Source organism: Fundulus heteroclitus, chromosome 8 (assembly GCF_011125445.2).
Source record: "Fundulus heteroclitus isolate FHET01 chromosome 8, MU-UCD_Fhet_4.1, whole genome shotgun sequence".
NCBI classification, from domain to species: domain Eukaryota; kingdom Metazoa; phylum Chordata; class Actinopteri; order Cyprinodontiformes; family Fundulidae; genus Fundulus; species Fundulus heteroclitus.
The window spans coordinates 18,467,512-18,486,816 of record NC_046368.1 but is presented as its reverse complement, the minus strand read 5'-3'; the positions used below and the strand labels follow the sequence as shown (position 1 = coordinate 18,486,816).

Below are 19,305 nucleotides of genomic sequence, written 5' to 3'. Positions count from 1 at the left end.
AAACTGTTGTGGCCGGACCATAGCTGTTAAAAAGAGTTGGCACTGATTATGTTGTGGTTTTTAAAATTGATTTATAGTTTATTTTAGTAGAGAACAAAACAAAGTTTGTGAATTCAGTTCAGTAGTTGTTAAAAATATATCTGTAATTTGTGTGTGTTTTTTTTTTTTTTTTTTTTTTTTTTTTTTAGCTTTCTTCCTATATGGAATGTTTTTCTAAATTTTAAACATGAATACTGGGCCAGAAAGTAATGGTTTATGTTAAAATAAACATTTGGGTGAAGTTGTCGCAACCAGGTTTTTCTTGTTTATTGTGAAGTTGGTCTTAACTTTTTATTTCAAGTGGCATTAAAAAGTCTTAAAAAGTCTTGAATTTAACTTGCCTTATGCTGTAGGAACCCTGGTCTGCCATTTGTAAATAATAATCTGGCTAGCTGTTTGTCTGACCCTTCCATCCCACCATTAGTCCGTCTGGCCACCATTACGCCCTCAACCAATCCTAAACCTTGCCCAATGTTGAGATTGTTGCCATCAACCCGCGGTGAACAGCTGGATGGTGTTAGTTTGCAGAAATGTACAATGTAACGTTGTGTTTATTGCGCCGCGTCATAGAACGCTAACGGCCTTCTTCTTTGCGGTCGCTGCAGGAGGCCAACCCAGGATGAACGGCGAGTCAGGTGCCGGGGTGGTGACGGCTCCGCCTCCCACCACAGCCCCGCACAAGGAGCGCTACTTTGACCGGGTGGACGAGAGCAGCCCCGAGTACCAGAGGGAGAGGAACATGGCGCCTGACCTGCGGCAGGACTTCAACATGATGGAGCAGAAGAAGAGGGTCTCCATGATTCTTCAGAGCCCCGTCAGTGTATTGGATCAATCTGGGAACATTAAATACCAACAAAAACCCAAAAAGCAGCAAATTAGTTTATTGTAATACACAAACCAGCATTTTAAAATGTTTTTTTTTTTTTTTCATGACTGACAGGCTTTTTGTGAAGAGCTAGAGACGATGATCCAGGATCAGCTGAAGAAGGGGAAGACGCCCACGAGCCTGTTGGCGCTGCAGCAGATCGCAGACTTCATGACCACCAGCATGCCTTCCATGTATCCAGCTGCGCCGCAAGGAGGCATGGCGGCTCTCAACATGAGTAAGCAAGAAAATAAAGCGCGGAGGACTTTGTGACCTCAGCACTACCATGTCTGCACTCACACTGAGTAATGCAGAGTATGCCAGAGTTAATGGCAGCACAATGATACCAGCTGTCTTTGACTAAGCACAATATGTTATTGTTCGCATTTTGTTTAATGATGCACTTGCAGACCATTGTTATTCATGCCTAATACCCAGTGTTGTATAAAGTACTGAAATCTCGGAGTCAAGTAAAAGTATAGGTACCTTTCCAAAATATGACTTTGGTAAAAGTCCAAGTCACTGACTGAAATGTCACTTGAGTTAAAGTCTTAAAGTATCTGAAATGTCTTGTACTTAAGTATGAAAATTACTGTAAAAAAAAGATGTACTCAAGTAATGTAATAAAAAGTATAAGTAAGAAGTAAAACAAAGCAAATGCAGTTTGAATGACATTTTTTAGATTTTGGTAAACTTTGAAAGTCAAATTCACTTGAAATAATATAAACAACCAAGTGCGGGAGAAATTTAGACCAAGTTTAGACAGAAAATACAACCTTTTTGTAAGCTTTCAGTTTTCCTTCTTCAAGTAAAGTCAGTGCTATGCACTTTAAAATTGTACACAACCAAGTGCAGGCAAAATTTAGACCAGGGGGTGTATACTAAGAACATGGTTAAGTGATAAACCAGGTCTACTTAACCTACAGGAAGTGGTAAACCTGCTAATAGATACACCTGCAGGTTATCATTTAGTTAAGAAAATTAGGACTCTCTGCTATTAGATGCTTTACCTATAACACAAGGTTAATTTAACCTGATTTACCACTGAACCAGCTTCATATCCTGTTAGTGGTGATGAACAAGCCCAGGCAAGTCCCGCAGTCAATCAGTAGGTGGGGTCAAAACACTTGCGTGCGTGAGTCTCTCTTTTTGTAACGAGTAACTAAACCAAACATTAAAAATGTATTGGAGTAAAAGTATGCAATTAAGTTCACAAATATAGTGAAGTAAAAGTAAAAGTTATGAAAAAATGTTATTCTTGAGAAAAGTATAAAGTACTCCAAAATATACTTAAGTACAGTAGTGAAGTATTTTTACTTTGTTACTATACAACACTGCTAATACCTTATTGTCTTTACTTTTTTCTTTTTTTAAGCAGCTGCCATAATGAACCAAACTTGAATGCAGTGTTTTATCACTAGGGTTGAATTAGGATTTATTTGACGTTGGTTGGATTTAATCTACTTTCTCTCTATATAAATTAAGTGACTTGAGATGAAACTTGCTGTGAATCAGCTCTATGATAAATGACTGGATTGACTTGAACTGATCACAATCTTTCTGCGTCGCCCGTTTCTGTCCACAGGTTTGGGGATGGTGACGCCGGTCAACGACCTGCGAGGCTCAGACTCCATTTCCTACGACAAGGGCGAGAAGATTCTCCGCTGCAAACTGGCTGCCTTCTATCGGCTCGCCGACTTGTTCGGATGGTCTGAGCTCATCTATAACCACCTCACAGTAAGATGGCCGTCCCGCGTGCCATAAAGCAACATTTTGATGAAAGGGTTGGCATGTTTACTCGCGTTTTTTTGACTCACTGGCCGAGGATTTTGTTACGTTCATGTAGTTCTTTCGTAAACTGAACATTTTGCTTTGAGACGTTTATTAAATGTAAATGAATGTGTTTCAGCAGCCGGCACCCAGAATGAAAGGTTTCTGAGCTTAACAAAGATGGCGGGTCATGTAGCAGCCAATTGTTAAGGGTGCAAAATGCAGGTTCTTCCATTTTTTATTTATTTTTTTTTTTTTTTTAGATCAATAAAGTTTTGCCCATGATACAAATTTGCAAGTCATGCACATGACAGTAGGTTGTGATTTTTAACAACTGACTGCAAAACATGGCTAACTTGGGGGTACAGCTGTCATAAAATCAGACTGCAGACCCACAGCAGAGGGGTGGAGTTTAGTCAGGGACTCTTTAAGGAGGCTTTACAGCAAATACTTGGGATTATATTAGAGTTGAACTCAAATGTCTTTTTATTTGTTCTGTAGGTCAGAGTGAACTCGGACCAGGAACGCTTCCTAATTGTTCCCTTTGGGCTCCTTTACAGTGAGGTCACCGCCTCTAGTTTGGTAAGGATCAGTCCTGGTATTTATTACAATCTTTAATTAATATATTTGAACTACTGCCTTTTTTCCCCCCCTAAAACAATTCTTTAAAAATGTTATAGAATCTAACAGTGTATCCATAATTCCTTCACGCTGAATCCCTCTCAGGTAAAGATAAACCTTGATGGTGAAGTCGTAGACCGAGGAAGCACCAACCTTGGGGTCAACCAGGCCGGCTTCACCCTCCATTCTGCCATCTATGCCGCACGGCCCGACGTCAAGTGTGTCGTACATATACACACGGCGGCAGGTGCAGCGGTGAGCGCGCACGGCGGCTTGGGCGAGCAAAAAACAAAAAACAAAAAAAAAAAACTATTCTTCCAGTGATCCAGATGCTTCATGAACCCCATGGTGTTTTTGCTCCAGGTGTCGGCCATGAAATGCGGGCTGTTGCCCATCTCGCCTGAGGCTCTGTCCCTGGGGGAGGTGAGCTATCACGATTACCACGGCATCCTGGTGGATGAAGAAGAACGAGTCCTCATACAGAAGAACCTCGGGCCCAAGAGCAAGGTACCGCCGGGGCGTGAGAGAGAAGATGAATGGGGACGCGCTCTGGCTGCAAAACTTAGATGTTTTCCTCTTCCTCTCAGGTTCTTATCCTGAGGAACCATGGGTTGGTGTCGGTGGGAGAAACGGTGGAGGAGGCTTTCTATTACATCCACAACCTGGTGACCGCCTGTGAAATCCAGGTAGGTCTAACCTGAGGCCTATAAAGCTGCTTTGTCTTCACTTTTATTTGTTTGTCAAATTATATTTTATTTTTGTTTTTATTTAGGTTATTCTATTTACCATAAAGATTGTCTTCATCTTTTAAGAAACCTTTGTCCCTTCCTCCCCATAACCTCTTTCTCCCATGTTTTTGTCCGTGTTGTGCTTCCTGGCTGTGTGTGTGTCCTCCTTCCCTCCTTTTTTTTTTTTTTTTTTTTTTTTTTTTTTTTTTTTTTTTTTTTTTCTCCCTGCTCTGGGTCTGTCTGTGGTTGCTCCGTTTGTATACCTCCTGAATGTTTTCCAGGTGCGAACACTGGCCAGCGCTGGAGGGCCGGACAATCTGGTCATGCTGGACCCCGCCAAGTACAAATCACGCCCACGTGTCCCTGAGCCGGCAGGCGACGGGGCGTCAACACACCCCAAGTGGCAAATCGGGGAGCAGGAGTTTGAGGCTCTCATGAGAATGCTCGACAATTTGGTAAGCCCTGAGGACCGTACGTACACACCGCTTTGATTTCTAGCTCTCAGAACAGTCGATCGTGTCATTGACGACGTTTTGGTGTCGCTGTATTACTGCTGCTGGTTACCGTTTATGGCGTCATACGAAGGGCCGGTGTAGGTACCAGATCGACTCGGACGCTTCCCGATGACGTCAACATATGGCAAATCCACTCAAACAAACAACATTATGCCCGCGGTCTCCATTTGTTACAAATTAATTTTATTTTGTTAATTTACGGTTATTTTCCAGTATCTTAATCGAGACATGAAAACTATTAACATATTTTTGGAATGCTTCTGTGGTAGTCTGACAATTTAATCGGTAAATTTGCCGGATCAAAATTATATTTTAAGAGAAATTTCCTTCCTCCAATTTTTTTTTACAGTTGTGAAGGGAAAATAAACCATAAACTCTTTTAATTTTTAATAAAAGTCTGCAGCCATTTTAATTTAATCACGGCATTCATCACTTTAAAATCAATAACGTTTATTCCTCCTTTTTCTACTTTTTCTACTGATATTACTATGTCGTTCTTTCTGATCACATGTTTTTTATTATTCCAGATGAAATTGTGATGAATTTTATAATTTTTTTTATTGTAGTATTTGGTATATTTAAGATATATGCTGGATAAATTAATCTGGCTATCCCTCCCGTTTTTGTCAACAATATTCTTCCAAAAATTGAGCCAACTGTCAAATATTTGTTTTTGTTTTTTTGTTTGTAAAATGGCTTGAATATTTGTTATATCATTTCCAGTGCGGTCCTTGTTAATCATTATAGCTAAATATTTCACATCATTTTTATCAATTAAAGTCGGTTGATTATTTTGAATTGCTAAGATTTCACATTTTTTTTCTATGTTCATCTTTAAGCCTGAAGCTTTTGAGAAACAAGACACCGCTAAATTACCTTCATAAAATTGATTCGTTACAAATGCAGACCGCGGGTTCAATGTACTTTGTTTGAGTGGCGTTGCCATAATGCAGTGCTTCTCAATTATTTTCTGTTACGCCCCCCCCTAGCAAGAAGAAAACTGTTTGCGCCCCCCACTCCCCACCATGACTATCCATCCCTGCGTAACATTTTATCCTTATTAACATTAAAGAAAAAAAGAAAGACATATGGTCAAACTTACAAAGAATAACTTTATCAAATCGTGTTTTAAGAAATTAAAAATAAATAAATCCTTGTTTAAACTGTAAACATGTTTGACCAACTAATTGCACCATTGCAAAATTAAATCAGATCAATAAATATTTAATTATTATAATAACTAATAAACTACAAAAACTATATATATATATATATATATATATATATATATATATATATATATATATATATATATATATATATATATATATATATCTATCAGTTCAGCAACATTAACTCAGGAGCACAATATATAAAACACTTGAACCTACAAAACCAAAATGAATTAAACAATTTGTGCTCATTTTTTCTTTCTTTTTTTGATCAAAATGAGGAGGCAGTATCAGCTCCTCTGCTATGGTGTGGGGCTTTTTGCACTGCGCAGTTTGGTACGCCACCTTATATGATGCTAACAGCGCTCGGTGGTTTACTGAAGTAGCCTTCACAAAGTGGGATGACTGTTGGCAATATTCAGCACGTTTTCGCTGAAAAAACTCTAGCGGCTTATTGGCGTGATTGGGGTGTAACGTATTTAGGTGACGCGCTAATTTACTTGCCCAATGCACCTTTAAATGTGACATTCCACTTTGATCCATGCTAAAGTGTATATTAATGTCAAACGTTGACTGCATTGCCCTTGTTTCTAACTCCTGCTGCCGCTCCCTCCGTGTTTTTTTCAGGGCTACAGGACGGGCTATCCTTACCGCTGCCCGGCTCTGCGAGACAAAGGCAAAAAGTATAGTGACGCGGAGCTCGCCTCCTCCGCCCACGGCGGTTACTCCCACGGGGAGGACAGCGACTCAGGCGCTCGCTCCCCGCTGAAACACAGCTTCCAGCGCGGCCAGCGCGACAAGACCCGCTGGGTCAATGCCGGCGGCCGGCCCGACGAGCCCTACGAGGACGGGCCCGACGGCACCAGCCCCAAGTCGAAGCCTAAGGTGTGGACGAACATAACACACGATCACGTCAAACCCTTGCTGCAGTCTCTCTCGTCCGGTGTCTGCGTGCCAAGCTGTATAACCAACTGCTTGGTCTGTGCCTACCTTATTGTTCATAGTATAGAATTGACTGCTACCTTGTTGGTAGAGATGGGTAGTTGGTCGGCATCCTGAGGGGCAGGGGACACTAAAATGGGAAAGCAAAGTTTAAATATCAAATTGATGGCCAACTATTACCTGTAAGAGCCAGCTTTTAATTGCATTTTGGCCTTTTAGTCCCAGTTCTGCTGCCATTGAAGTAGAACCCAATAAAGTCACCTTTCTAATGCTGCACCCATGACTCTTGGGGTCTCCGTGAGCTTCATGATGCCTGGCCAGTTGCCCAAAGCATGCCCCACAGCATGTGTGGTGTGAAATGTGTTGTATGTGTTGGTTTTTCCCAGAGGAGCGAGCAGCAGGGGTGTGGCATGAGTCTTCAGTTAGGCAGGTGAACACAGCAAGATGGAAAAGATGGAGCTGCTGACCTGACCACACAAATGCCCAAACCCAGCGCAACCCCTTTTTTTTTTTGTTTTCTCCCCCCGCGTTGCATCTTGATGTTGGCTTATTCTGTTTTCTAAAAAATAATTAATTAAAATATGATTTGAGCTCAAGAGAAGCTTTATATGCTGAAACCGCATGTCGCTTTGCTGTAGAGAGAAGATTTTGAGCGTACCCAAACTTTTCAGGGAACCGGTGGAAAGTGGCATGCCCCTGAGAATAGTTATTTTTCTGCGAATAGAATTGCATTAGCTTTCACAACTTTTTGCACCCCTGGTAAATATGTACATAAAGTATTTTTAAATTTGATAGTCTCACACAGAATTACTTTCAGATTAAAAATCATGTTCACCACAATTGGCTGGACCCCTTCTGCTAATAACGCAGCACTCATTGAAGTATAGGAAGAGCAATCTCTAGATTGTCTGTGGTCGTGGGTTCTTTCTCAGCCACTCTTCAATTTCCTATAAGTTTATCCTCTTCAGACCTAAATAGAAAAAAGGAGTGATTTGTGTATAGCAACCTCTTTCGGTGTCGCTTTGGCCATCTGTTCTGGAAAACAAAATCTCAACGATCAGGTTAACGTCTGACCTGTTGTTGTTGTTTTTCTTTTATATCTTTTAAATTATTTAGAATAATTTAAAAGATATAAAAGAGAATAAATTGGACCTTTTTTATTATTATTGTTAGGACAGATGATGTGGGAAGGTTTAGGTGAATAGGTATTATCTTGTTACCATTTTCAAACTCTAATTTGTTTATGATTTATTATCAACACAAATCCACCTTCCTGTTTGGCAGGTTTGGTTTCCTTTACCATTTTAAGAGCAGCAAACAGAAATTAACACGTCTCCACCAGGGAAACTGGAAGTGATGGATGATAAAACATTGCCCGACTTTCAGATCATCATAGATATACGTTTTTATTGGTGCTGTTAGGAGTACCAGTAATGGTGGCTCGGGTGTTTTTGTTTTGACAAAGAAATCAGAAATTGAGAATTTATTTCCCAAAGTCTAAAAAAAAAAAAAGAAATTTATGTTTGTTTGTTTTTGTGTGATGTCATTCTAGTGCAATAATTTATTTTTATTTTTACACATATTTATCAGGGGTGCCAGTATTTGTGGGGGAGCTATATAAGCAAAATCTTCAGTTTTAACTTGCTTTTTTTTTTTTTATTTCTCTTGCTACTTCTAATTTATTTTGCCTCTTGTTTTTGTCAAATGTCTTGTTTTAGTTTTAACCTAAAAAGCAGCTTTAAAAAAAAATTCACCGCTTGCATGAATGAATCTGTTTTAAGAATTAAAATAACCAAAAAACAAAAAAAAAACAAAGACATGATAAAATTTGACCTGACCTTTTGAATCAATTATCTCCTGTTGGGAAAGTAGGACATGTTATGTTGTGACACTCTTTCTCAGTGAGTATATCGTGTTTACATTTTCATCCCATACTCAACCAACCCAGCCCTGCTGTACCCATCATCTTGACCCCCCCCCCCTCCCGTAACCCCACCCCCAGAAATGCAGCAACGCTTGGAGCAAACACAGGAATGAGGTCATGACGTTTTGCTCCCCACTGCGAGTCACATGCTCATGTTAAGTGGCATGAAAGTTGGTGTTGAATCTTCATTCGCTGCTCATTCCGTTTAGTGCAATAAATTTCCCCTCAGTCACGCTGAGCATTACCAGGTTTGCGAAAATATTTCTAATTTTCTTTATTTACAAAAAAAAAAAAACAGCCACTGGAAAGGTTGTGAAAGGTTTCATCCCCTGCTGGAAGGATGTTCTTTGTTCTCAGTGTTGTGATGGTGGCTTTACTTGTCCCAAAATGGCCACGTGCTCTTGGGTGTGCTTCTCTCTTATCTCTGTTGTCCTTGTTGTGTATCAGCCTGGAAAATGACTTTGGTGATGCCAGCTCACCCCTCACTGCCACTCTCGCTTCGTAAGCCAGCCTCATCGTCTCTCGGCCACCCATCCAGCCACCTCTCACCACCACTCACCCTCCACGTCTCCTCACGCTCCCTCCTTCCCTTTTTTTTCTTTTCTTCCTGTTGACTCATGCCGTAGTTGTTTTCAGTTTTAGTTCAAATGGTAGATCGATGATGATGACAAATGATTTCCGTAGTTTTGTGAGTAGTTCAGGGATCATTTCTTTTTTTTTTTTGTGTGGAGTAGAATCAGGAGTAGAGGTTTTCAATGTACCAGCGTCCCTATGGGCTTTTTGAAATCATGTGTACAGGGAAATCCCAGCATATGAACTGATAAATCTGGCAGCTGGAAAAAGGAATCACTTTATACACAACATTAAATCGTATTTTCCAGAATCTCACCTACAAAATGTATAAGATGGATGACCAAAAGACTAAAAAGATTCTCTCAGATATGCAATTTAAAGTCAAAGTCCAGGAGTTTCAGGTTCTGATCCAGTATCTGAATTTAAATATATACGTTTATGTGAACATCATTACATTGTCATACACATGTTCAATAAGTGTGGCCCATTGTGGAAGCTAAGCTTCTCAACAGTAAAAAAAAACAACAACAAACAGGCCATTTCCACCAAAAATATTGTGGCCACAAAATAAGTACATTTTCTGAATTTCAAGTGTTAAAAGAAAGCAGTGATATTGCCATTTTTGGTGATTGGAAATTAAGTTTGTTCATGTGAGAGTTACTCAAATTAATATGCATGCTTTGTGGCTATAAACACACTGAGATGTATAACAAACAGCCAAGGTACTTAGATAAGTGATACTTAAAGATGTTAAATGAGGAAAGAAAACGAAAATTGCTAGACTTTTTAACTTGCGTTTGTTTTACCAAACACGGCTCCAGATGAAGGCAGAAAAGTCACGTATTGTGTCAGAGCAGTCCAAATCCTCCCTTCATGTAAAAGGAATGGATTTGATACAATTCTCTCAGAAGAATTCAACATGTTTCTGAAAAATGAAAACAAAGCTTATCAAAAATTACCCTAAACATTTATCATCATCATTGGCTCGCTTTTTATTTATTCTAAAAAAAAAAAAAAAAAAAAAACGGAATCCATTTAACATTGTAGATTTTTTTTATTATTATTTTTTATTTTTTTGCATGATTGTGAAGCCTGCGTTGAGTTACGTCTACATATATTTTTGTGCTTGTTTTTGTTTTTTATTTTTTATTATTTTATTTTTTCTTCTCTTGCCACCCGGTGGTCCGGTTTTAACTGTTTAACACTTTGGGTCGTGTTTACAGTGGACAAAGGAAGAAGGCCTTCGCCAGGCTGCAGTAGCCAATCAGTTTATCCCAATGAACACCGACCCAAAGGAAGTTCTGGAAATGCGGAATAAGGTATCAGTCTTTTAATGTTTTATGTGATTTTTTTTTACATGTCTCCTCATTTTACAGTCGGTATTCGAAGCCTTACAACCAGCTAAGGTTCACTGAAGCAACTTTAACCGGTTTCAATGTTTTCTTCTTAGATCCGGGAGCAGAACCTGCAGGACATAAAGACTGCAGGACCCCAGTCTCAGGTTCTGTGTGCCGGCTCCATGGACCGGGCTTTTAACCAGGTCAGTGTGTGGAGTCGCCGCCGTCATGCTTCGCTGCTGTAACCTCCCTGACCTGGACCTGATGCTAATGAAGATGGTCTAAAGCTCTTTATCAACTCTGAAAGCACATGTTTTTTTTTTTTTTTTAATGGTTTCAGTCCAGGTCAGGCAGCATGCCTTAAACTAAGATGGTACATTATCTAAAAATGCATGAACTTGTTCTGGACACTGAGCTGTACTAAAAGAAACAATTGAAGCAATTTAATTCTAGTATTATTAATTACTAAAATAAAAACTCCTAATCTGAGAAGATTAAGTCCTCTGTGTTGATGGTGGTATGAGGGGACTGTATAATTATATTATTCTTTGATCGTTCTTATGCTGAGTAACGGGTGACAACATAAATTGGTTTCCATGTTTCTGTCAGCTCAGTCTGTCCGTTGTCATGCATACTTTTACTTATTTGGCTAAATTGGTTTATCCTTTAGCCATCACAGTTACTTTTGCAGCATTTTGAGTTTGAGGTCCTAATATATTAGACAAAATGCCCTTGCTGTAACTAAATAATGTTTTTTAGTTTTGTTGCATGTGCAACTTTTTTTTTCTCCATCATATGGGTTGGAAGGAATGCAGAGCAGGCCTTGGCTGTTTGCATGTCCGCGGGTGTTTGCAATGTTTTGCAGTTTTCTTTCCATGTTTTCGATGGTTTGGAAAATATGTTTGCACCAAAGACGTAGAGAAATGGGACATGCAGATAATTTAATACTCCCGTTGCTTTATCTGTCTCCTGGGTTTTAGGTCTGACCTAAATATATAGATGTGACTTCACATGAGGCATGAATGATGAAGACTCCTCCCAGATCATGTGCCCCAGCTGCAGTCTAGCATCCCATTGTGTTGACAACGTGAAAAGCACGCTAATGGCTCTCGCTTTCCCTGCTTCCGTGTTTTTCCTAAATTGTCTCCATCTCTCTACATTGGTCCTTCTCTACATGGACTTTCCTCAAGTGTTTTCAGTGTGCTAAGTATTCGTACCCCTTTAAAATTTTGCCCATTCTTCTCATATTAAAACTACAAGACTCAGTTAATTTATTGGGAATTTATCTGAGAGACCAACAGAATGAAGAGATTAATATATTTTTCTGTTTTTTTTGTTTTTGTTTTTTTTTAACCACCTTGCCACTGTCTCTAACCAGCTTCCATGCATTTGCTAAAGAAAAAGCATCCCCACAGCATTATACCAGCACTGCCGTGTTTCACGCTGGGGATGCTGAGTTCAGGGTGATGAGACGTTATTGTTGCACCACACCTGACCAGAGCACCTTCCACATGTTTACAGGATTCCCTGCGTCTTGTGGCACTCTTTCAATGGTGGATTGTTTTTCCTTGCCATTATTCCATAAATACCAGATTTTTGTAGTTACTAGATAGATAATAGATATCTTGTCATTTTGTATGTACAAAGTGCGTACAGAACAAAATTTCGTTTGCCTACAGCTTGAAAAAAGTCACTCTAGAAATCGCTCTAAAAATCACAGATTGCACTACAAAAATCAATGTAAATAGTAATACTATAGTAATAGTTCTGGACCTCTGCAGCTCCTCAAGCCTTACCATTGGCCTCTTAGCAGCTTGTGATTAATGTTTGGATGGCCATGTAACTTTGCAGTTGTGCCAAATTGCTTCCATGACGTAACATTGCTTTAGACTTTTCGCCACTTTTATCCCTGGCTTTTCCGCGGTGTTTCTCGGTCTTTCTGGTGCCGTTTGTTCACTGAAGTACTCTAGCGAACGTTTTAGGCCTTCACAGGGCAAATGCATTTCTAAAGTGGTCAAATAATGCTGCATTCAGACCAAACAGCTTTTTAAAAATCAAGGCATCGGGTTTACATGCGTAGTCTATGATTGATGCGCCTCAGGAGGCACTGAGAGGTCCTGAGACACGTCACACACATTTTTGCGCTGTGCATTTTGAAGCTTTCGGCGAGTTTCGTGCTTCCCGTTTGGCTTGACGCACTTTAAGCTCCTCTAGAGCGGCCGACGCAAGAGTTGGAAGATGTGAACTTTAGCAGCTGGACGCGGAGCATCAACCAATCAGAGAGACTCTGCTTTGTGACGTAATGGTGGATTTTCAGACAGGACAAATATTTTTACTTCTAACCACACCAAGCCTCCTGGATGATGCCCACTAACCAGAGACAGATAGACGGATGCTCTTCAGCTGAAATGGGGCGCCTCTACCTGGTTTCCTGGTGGGAGATGCGGGCACCGATGCCTGTCAGCAGGTTGTCAAACTGGGCTGGTTGAGCATAAATAGCGCTGAAAGCGACCCTCGTCTACACGCAGCTCCTGCTGTAGGTGGTGAAACTCAAAACACCTCTGAAATATCTAGTAAATTCAGACACGGCGCAGAATATATTGTATTATTCAGTAAGGCAAGCCACTCTCTTGATTTCATCTGCAATTTTACGAAGAGTCCGGCAGAGGAAAAGAACAGGGTAGCTCCTCCCAACAGGAGCCACTTTGTCAGACGTGCTGTCAGAGCGTTGAGGCTCTAGACGGCGCGTCAGACGTTTATGTGCACAAGCGTCCAAGTTGAGGCGTTGGACACTGAAAAGGCGTTTCGTCTGGACGCAGCAGAACACACAGGTGGACTCCATTTATTATTTAGGTGACCTCTAAAGGGAATAGGTGGCATAAAACTTTATTTAGGGCTGTCAGCTTTAAGGGGTTAATTGAAAATGCCCACCACACTGTTCAGATATTTTATTGTAAGTAAAAGTTAAGGCATTTTATCTTTTTCCCTTCTCTTTATTTCACTTTTTAACAACTTTTATGTTGGTCCATCATCCCATAAAGTCCCAGTAAGATGCATTGGAATTAACATGAGTAAATGTGCAAAAGGTCAAGGAGTGTGAATACTTTAGCAAGGCACTGTAAATGCAAAGGTGGAAAGTCACTGTGCATATTAAGTAAAAGGAGAATCCCTGTAGAAACCAAATCTACCTGCAACATTTTGATTGGAGCCAGAAACTGCTTATTTAACACGAAAGGCTTTCTTCTGCTTAACGATGTAAAATGTGGGCCTCTGCTGTACTCTTTCCCCCTCTGTGTGAGTGTGTCTGAACGACGGTGACTGGCTGACAGGCTGCTAATTCTAATGTGCTCGGTTGTGCTCCCCCCCTCTTTCACTGGGTTTGCTATTGCAGGATGCCCCTCTGTCTGACTGTACAGACACTATTGACGGCCTCGATGTGTCCGAGGGCTCCTATAGTTCTGCTAAAACAATTAGAAAGGTACACAGAACCATTCTACTATCTATCCTACAGCGGGATACAAAAGTCTGGACTGCCGGGGTCTATATTTGTTACCGGACATGACGGATGCATTAAGATTGCTTAAATGTTTTGGTTTAAAAAAACAAAAAAACAATGAAAGAGCAGAACTTTAAAAGGCATAAAGTTAATGTTTGTCTGCAAATCTTGTTAATGTTTGTGTCGAGATTACAGGAAACATTTTCTTCTGAGAAATTGAATAAAACTGGGGGTGTGGTCTGATCTGAGGTCTGCACAGTTTTTGCGTTTCCTGCTGTCTCCGTAGTAATTCTCAAACATTGTTATATTTCTTTTCCATGTTTGCTTGACTTTAACCACTCCTTTCCCCCCTTCCTTTGATTGTGACTACTTGGATAAGCCCAAGGTTTCTTGACTGAGCGAACATTAAAACTGTCGACTTGTTAAACTTAAAACAAAAAGAGTGGATCTTAATGGAAAAAATGTTATTTATTGCAGCTCAGACTTTATCCAGGTGATGCCCAAATCCTTGCGTGCCACCTCGTACCCAACACTGTCATTCTCCTCTAGTTTTGAACTTGATGTTAAAACTGATGTGATTTAAGAAGCAAATAAGTGGAGCTTTCTTTTTCTGCTCGGTGTTGTGTGCTAAAAGCACAAGCACCCCCCGGTGGCAGCAACAAGTACTGCTTTAAGCATTAGACGCAAACAAAGAGATGATATAGTTCCCGTATGAGCATTTTTGAAATGTTTTTCAGTCTGAACAGGCATTTCCTTTGATGACAACATCCCTCTCTTAGTTATTTTAGATTTCAATGCAGTTGTCCAAATTAAAAACAGCAAATCACCAGATGAGCTTTAATAACAATAGAGCACAAACGGATAAAATTCTTGTTCCTGTTAAAACTCTTCCAGTGATTTGCTGGTATGAAATTGAACGGATGCATTGAAATGTTTGAGGTGTTGTTACCAAAAGGAGTTGCCTGTTCGGGCGTTGTGCAACCTATCAAAAAGCTTGCAACTTAGTTGCCTTTTGTCGTTGTTTAATTCTAACGCTTAAAGCGGCGCTCGTTGCTGCCACTAGGGGAGCCTATGCTTACAGTACTCAACATCAAGGCCATTTAAATCATCCTCATCATGATAAACCATGCGTTAAATTCCAGTCGATGTTGCTCATGATTATTGCACAAGAACTGATGTGTATAATTGTCTCCTTATATTGGAAATTAGGCTTCTAGCTCTAATAAAACAAACCATTAGAGCGGGCGGCTGTGTATAAAAAAAGGCAGGCCAACCAAATGGACCTCAGAGCCACCAGTCATCATGAAGAGGATCAAATTCAATAAACTGATCACTGACAAAGCTACAATAGCTGCTGATTGTTTCTGTCCACCACTTTTCAACCTTTTCTTATCAAATCTTCTGGCTCGGCAGACGTTTTTTTTTTACGTAGCTGTATTCACAGAAAGGCCCCCCCCCCCCCCTCCCCTCCCTCCTGATGCCTCGCTCTCTGTTTCTCACCTGTGTGTCCCGTAGGGCGAGCTGGTGACCGCATCCAAGGCCATCATCGAGAAGGAGTACCAACCCAAGGTTATTGTCAGCAAGACTGGTCCCAACCCCTTCAATAAACTCACCGACCAGGAGCTGGAGGAATACCGGCGAGAAGTGGAGCAGAAGCAGAAAGGAGGTGAAGGTAAATGTGACGAGACGAGCCGGCGGCACCGACACTGTTTAAATAGTAATGAGTTTTCAGAGGGAGCCTTAAGTGACATCGAATGAAACAAAATGAAGCTCAGTCTGTGACCATAGCTGTTTATTTTTTTTTATTTTTAGTCTTCTCTACATAAGAAAATAACAACCGTGCTTTACTGACATGGATTCAAGCTCATCATTAGCAACTTTTTTTTTTCCCCAGGTCACAAGCTGTGTAGAAGTCAGCATTTACACTTTTTTTATTCTTTAAAATTAGAGTTTTAACTGTTGCTTAACGCCTCTGTTCAACCTCGTTGTTCAGAATGGCCAAGCTGTGTTATCTCTCCACACAAACGTGCAAACACATGGCATTTACAGCGCAGCGACAGAAGGACTGTATGAAAGGATCCGCCTCCAGCGCGCCTGGACCGGAGCCAGAGTCCGTAGCGTCGGGTCAGGCCTCTGACTCCGCTCCTCCACGACAAACCGGGTCGCCCAGCTCGGAGGAAGCCCGGCCTCCAGCTTCAGACACGGGTGCTTTGTCTCAGGGTCCGTCTGTCCCAGAGTCCGCAGATGACGTGTTCTCGGCGGCAGAGGAAGGGCTGCCTGCTCTGGATTCTCCACACAAGGAGTTTCACAGCGCGGTGCTGCGGGCCCTCACCAAGGACCAGTCGGATGTAGAAGCCGCAGAGCGAGGTCGGGGTTCAGGTACACCAGACGAAGCAGAGTCACCCCCCCAATAAGCTCTGGCCCTCCGCTCCCCTCCCCGCTCATCCCCGGCGTGTCTTACTACCTCACTGGGAATCTGGGAATTCCTGCCTGCTGTTTTTCTCTCCTCTCTCTGGGGGTTTTGGAGTTTGCTGCTGCCTTTTGTTTCACCATGTGCAAGTACCCTCATTTCCCCACATTTCATCTCTGAAGGCTCTGCTTGATTGTTTTGGGTCCCCCCCCACCCCCCACCCTGCCACCCCAAACCGCTGTCTCTGATGTCTTCCCCAAAGGCATCAAAGCTTTGGCACATTTTGTCCCTCTCTGCAGTTTGATTGGGCAGAGCAGAGGAGGGAGGATGCTCAGAGGTCCTCCATGTAGAGTCCATCATGTAACAGAGGTGCTTCTGCAGAGAAATGTGAAGAAGAAGAAGCGGTACCTGAGCTTGGTCATCCAATCAGAGCAGTAGACATCAGGGGAAACCTATGAAACCCACCTGCTCTTAAATTAAATGACCTCCTTTTCTTCTGCTAACATGTCTGTTTTGGTTTCTTTTATTGTGTTGTATGATTTCCGTAACCTAATCCTTTTAAAACTGGTTTTGGGGCTTTAATATTACCTTTTTTATAAGAAATGTTTGAAGAGTTTTGCTGTGTTTTATTTCTCCTGGTTTTGGGGTCCTTTATGTTGTCTTCCCTTTTGGTTTTTGAAACGAGCTGATTGTCCGGCAGTTTTATTTTGGCATTCAAAAATTCTGAGCATTTAGTTCTGGATAATGTTTTTATTTTTATTTACTGTTCCTGCCACCTATAATATCACCGTCTGGTAAGGATGTGTAAAAGGCCCTAAAGTAAATTAATCTCGTGTTGTAGTAAAATCTACCCACAATGAAAGGTTAATAAAAAGGTACTCAAATTAAAAGTTACATTTTTCCTAAATGGGGGGGATTACATGTTTTAAAAAAATATATTATTCTTACCCAAATGATCGTATAAAAAGAAATTTAACAAAAGCAGTTTTTTAACACTACCATTTCAAGTTGATCAGAGTTTCTAGGAACTTTTAACCATTATTTTTAGTTTCCCCGGTGCAGACAGAAGGTGGGAAAGGCAGGTAATCATAGGGATGGAGGCCGGTTTGTCTTAAGCGTGGAAACGGGTACAAGAAGGTGAACAGAATGGCAATTACTGTCGCTCTCTAAAGCTCACTGTTGGAGAACTGCAGAAAAGATCTGAACGTTTCAAGTTCTCCGTATAAACTATTAGATACCATCTACAGCTGCGTCTCTCTTTTTATCATCACAGATGCAAACATATAAAGTCTGCTGATCTCTTCTGGGACTCTAACTCTGTGCTTTGGTGAGATGAGACTAAAATTAGCTTTTAGGCAACAAATGCTGTACCTCCGGTTAGACAAAGGATGAATATGTGGAAAAGTACCTCATGCCTACTGTTGAGTCTGTATCTGTGACCACTTCTACTGCCAAGAGGGAGTCTGTTTCAATAAAAGATTCATTTATGTTAAGACTCTTTACACATCTTTTTCAGTGCTGCCAACTAATGTGGCTTGAACTGTAGATGCTGTGAAAAAGCGTCTCATTTCGGATGTTTCTTTCAGATGCAGAACAACAAGTAGAGCCCGAGGAGGATGAAAAGGACCCGAAGCCCACATCCACACCGCCGAGCACCCCGGTCAGAGCAGAGGAAGGTATGTTAGCCTGGTGGTCTTTCTAAGGTGGCCTGGTGTGGCATGGCTTTCCCTCAGCTCTTGTGTTTTCAGGCCTTGCAGATGGATTGTAGAGGCTCCCGTCTCTCTTTGGGTCCGTCGTGGTCTCTAATACTACTACTACAAGTCTTGTGTTTCTGTAATAACAGCCCAAGAGGGGTTGATTTATTTATTTCTTATTTGATAAAAATCTGCAAAGAAATGTGGACAAGAGTAAACAGACGTTTTTGCAGCTTGATAAACACCAGGGTAGATGATATTATTATCCCTCTTGGTCTTTATTACTGTTGGATTACACATTTGTCAGCATCATCAGTGATACTGGAACTGGCTGTAAATATAAAACGTTTTTTTTTTATAGTACAGCTTTTGATTGCTGGTGTAATCTGATACAGAAATGTTTTAAACGTCTCTGTACAGCCTCTCGTCTCTCCCTTCACTGCCATCTTCCACCTTTTTTTGGGGGGGGTCTTCCAAGAATAGCCCGCTCCCCCCCCCCTTCTTTTTTGTTATTTTGAGTCTTTGGATATTTTCCCCACATTTTAATTTTTTTCCCTTTTTTAATTTACCATGGTGCCTGTGGTTTGATTCTGCATAGACATTTGTTTCTACTTGTGCTTTTTCTTCTTTGTGGCTGCGATTACAATCAGGAGATGGAATTACAAAAGAGTACCTTTTGCCATAGTAAGTATGTACTGTTCCACCTCCTCGCCACCCTCCTAGTTCCTGCTCCACGTTTGTGTTTCGCTCATTTACCCCGTTTTTTTCTTTGCATGGCTCCAGTAGTAGTTGAGGTTCTCCGTCTGAACTAACCTGTTTGTTTTTTTTTTTTGTTTTTTTTAATGACTTCTCTGAATTTCTAATCCGGGCTTGGTGGGGGTTATTTCAGAGCTCCTCTTTCTTGGGATGTGTTTCAGTGGCTTCCTGTTTATCATTAAAGGAGATTATGTCACCGTGGCAAATAAACTAAATAGGAGACTTTTTCTTGCAGTCTCTTACCTTAAATCTATAAAACTGATATTATGGAGCACCTACTGAAGTAAACCTCACTGCCTGCTCACTCTTTTCCGTTAGCTGACCTCTTTTTCTTCCTGACAAATACTCACTCTGAAACGAAGCTACCCTTTTTTCTTGCACATCAGCACATTCCTTCTTTAAATGTATATTTCTGTCTCATTAAAAAACAATCTTCCGGTGGGTTTTAAAATGTGTTGAAATG

At 40.9% G+C, this 19,305-nt stretch overlaps 1 protein-coding gene across 16 annotated transcripts in view; it reads left to right on the top strand.

Annotated features, from left to right (window-relative positions):
• Nucleotides 1–19,305, top strand: part of add1 (adducin 1 (alpha)) — a 33,654-nt gene that overhangs the window by 9,545 nt on the left and 4,804 nt on the right. For 4 of the 16 annotated variants that reach the window (XM_036140234.1, XM_036140238.1, XM_036140240.1 and 1 more), the window contains exons 2-16: nucleotides 645–853; nucleotides 980–1,142; nucleotides 2,490–2,641; nucleotides 3,176–3,256; nucleotides 3,401–3,550; nucleotides 3,659–3,802; nucleotides 3,883–3,981; nucleotides 4,305–4,478; nucleotides 6,338–6,688; nucleotides 10,373–10,468; nucleotides 10,600–10,689; nucleotides 13,878–13,964; nucleotides 15,498–15,654; nucleotides 16,032–16,361; nucleotides 17,979–18,068. In XM_036140234.1, coding sequence (XP_035996127.1) covers nucleotides 659–853; nucleotides 980–1,142; nucleotides 2,490–2,641; nucleotides 3,176–3,256; nucleotides 3,401–3,550; nucleotides 3,659–3,802; nucleotides 3,883–3,981; nucleotides 4,305–4,478; nucleotides 6,338–6,688; nucleotides 10,373–10,468; nucleotides 10,600–10,689; nucleotides 13,878–13,964; nucleotides 15,498–15,654; nucleotides 16,032–16,361; nucleotides 17,979–18,068 — 2,359 coding nt within the window. In that variant the 5' untranslated portion in view covers nucleotides 645–658. Of the gene's footprint in view, nucleotides 1–644; nucleotides 854–979; nucleotides 1,143–2,489; nucleotides 2,642–3,175; nucleotides 3,257–3,400; nucleotides 3,551–3,658; nucleotides 3,803–3,882; nucleotides 3,982–4,304; nucleotides 4,479–6,337; nucleotides 6,689–10,372; nucleotides 10,469–10,599; nucleotides 10,690–13,877; nucleotides 13,965–15,497; nucleotides 15,655–16,031; nucleotides 16,362–17,978; nucleotides 18,069–18,736; nucleotides 18,772–19,305 lie in introns of those variants that run through there. The other 12 variants (XR_004931542.1, XM_036140239.1, XM_036140241.1 and 9 more) reach the window with 10 other exon arrangements.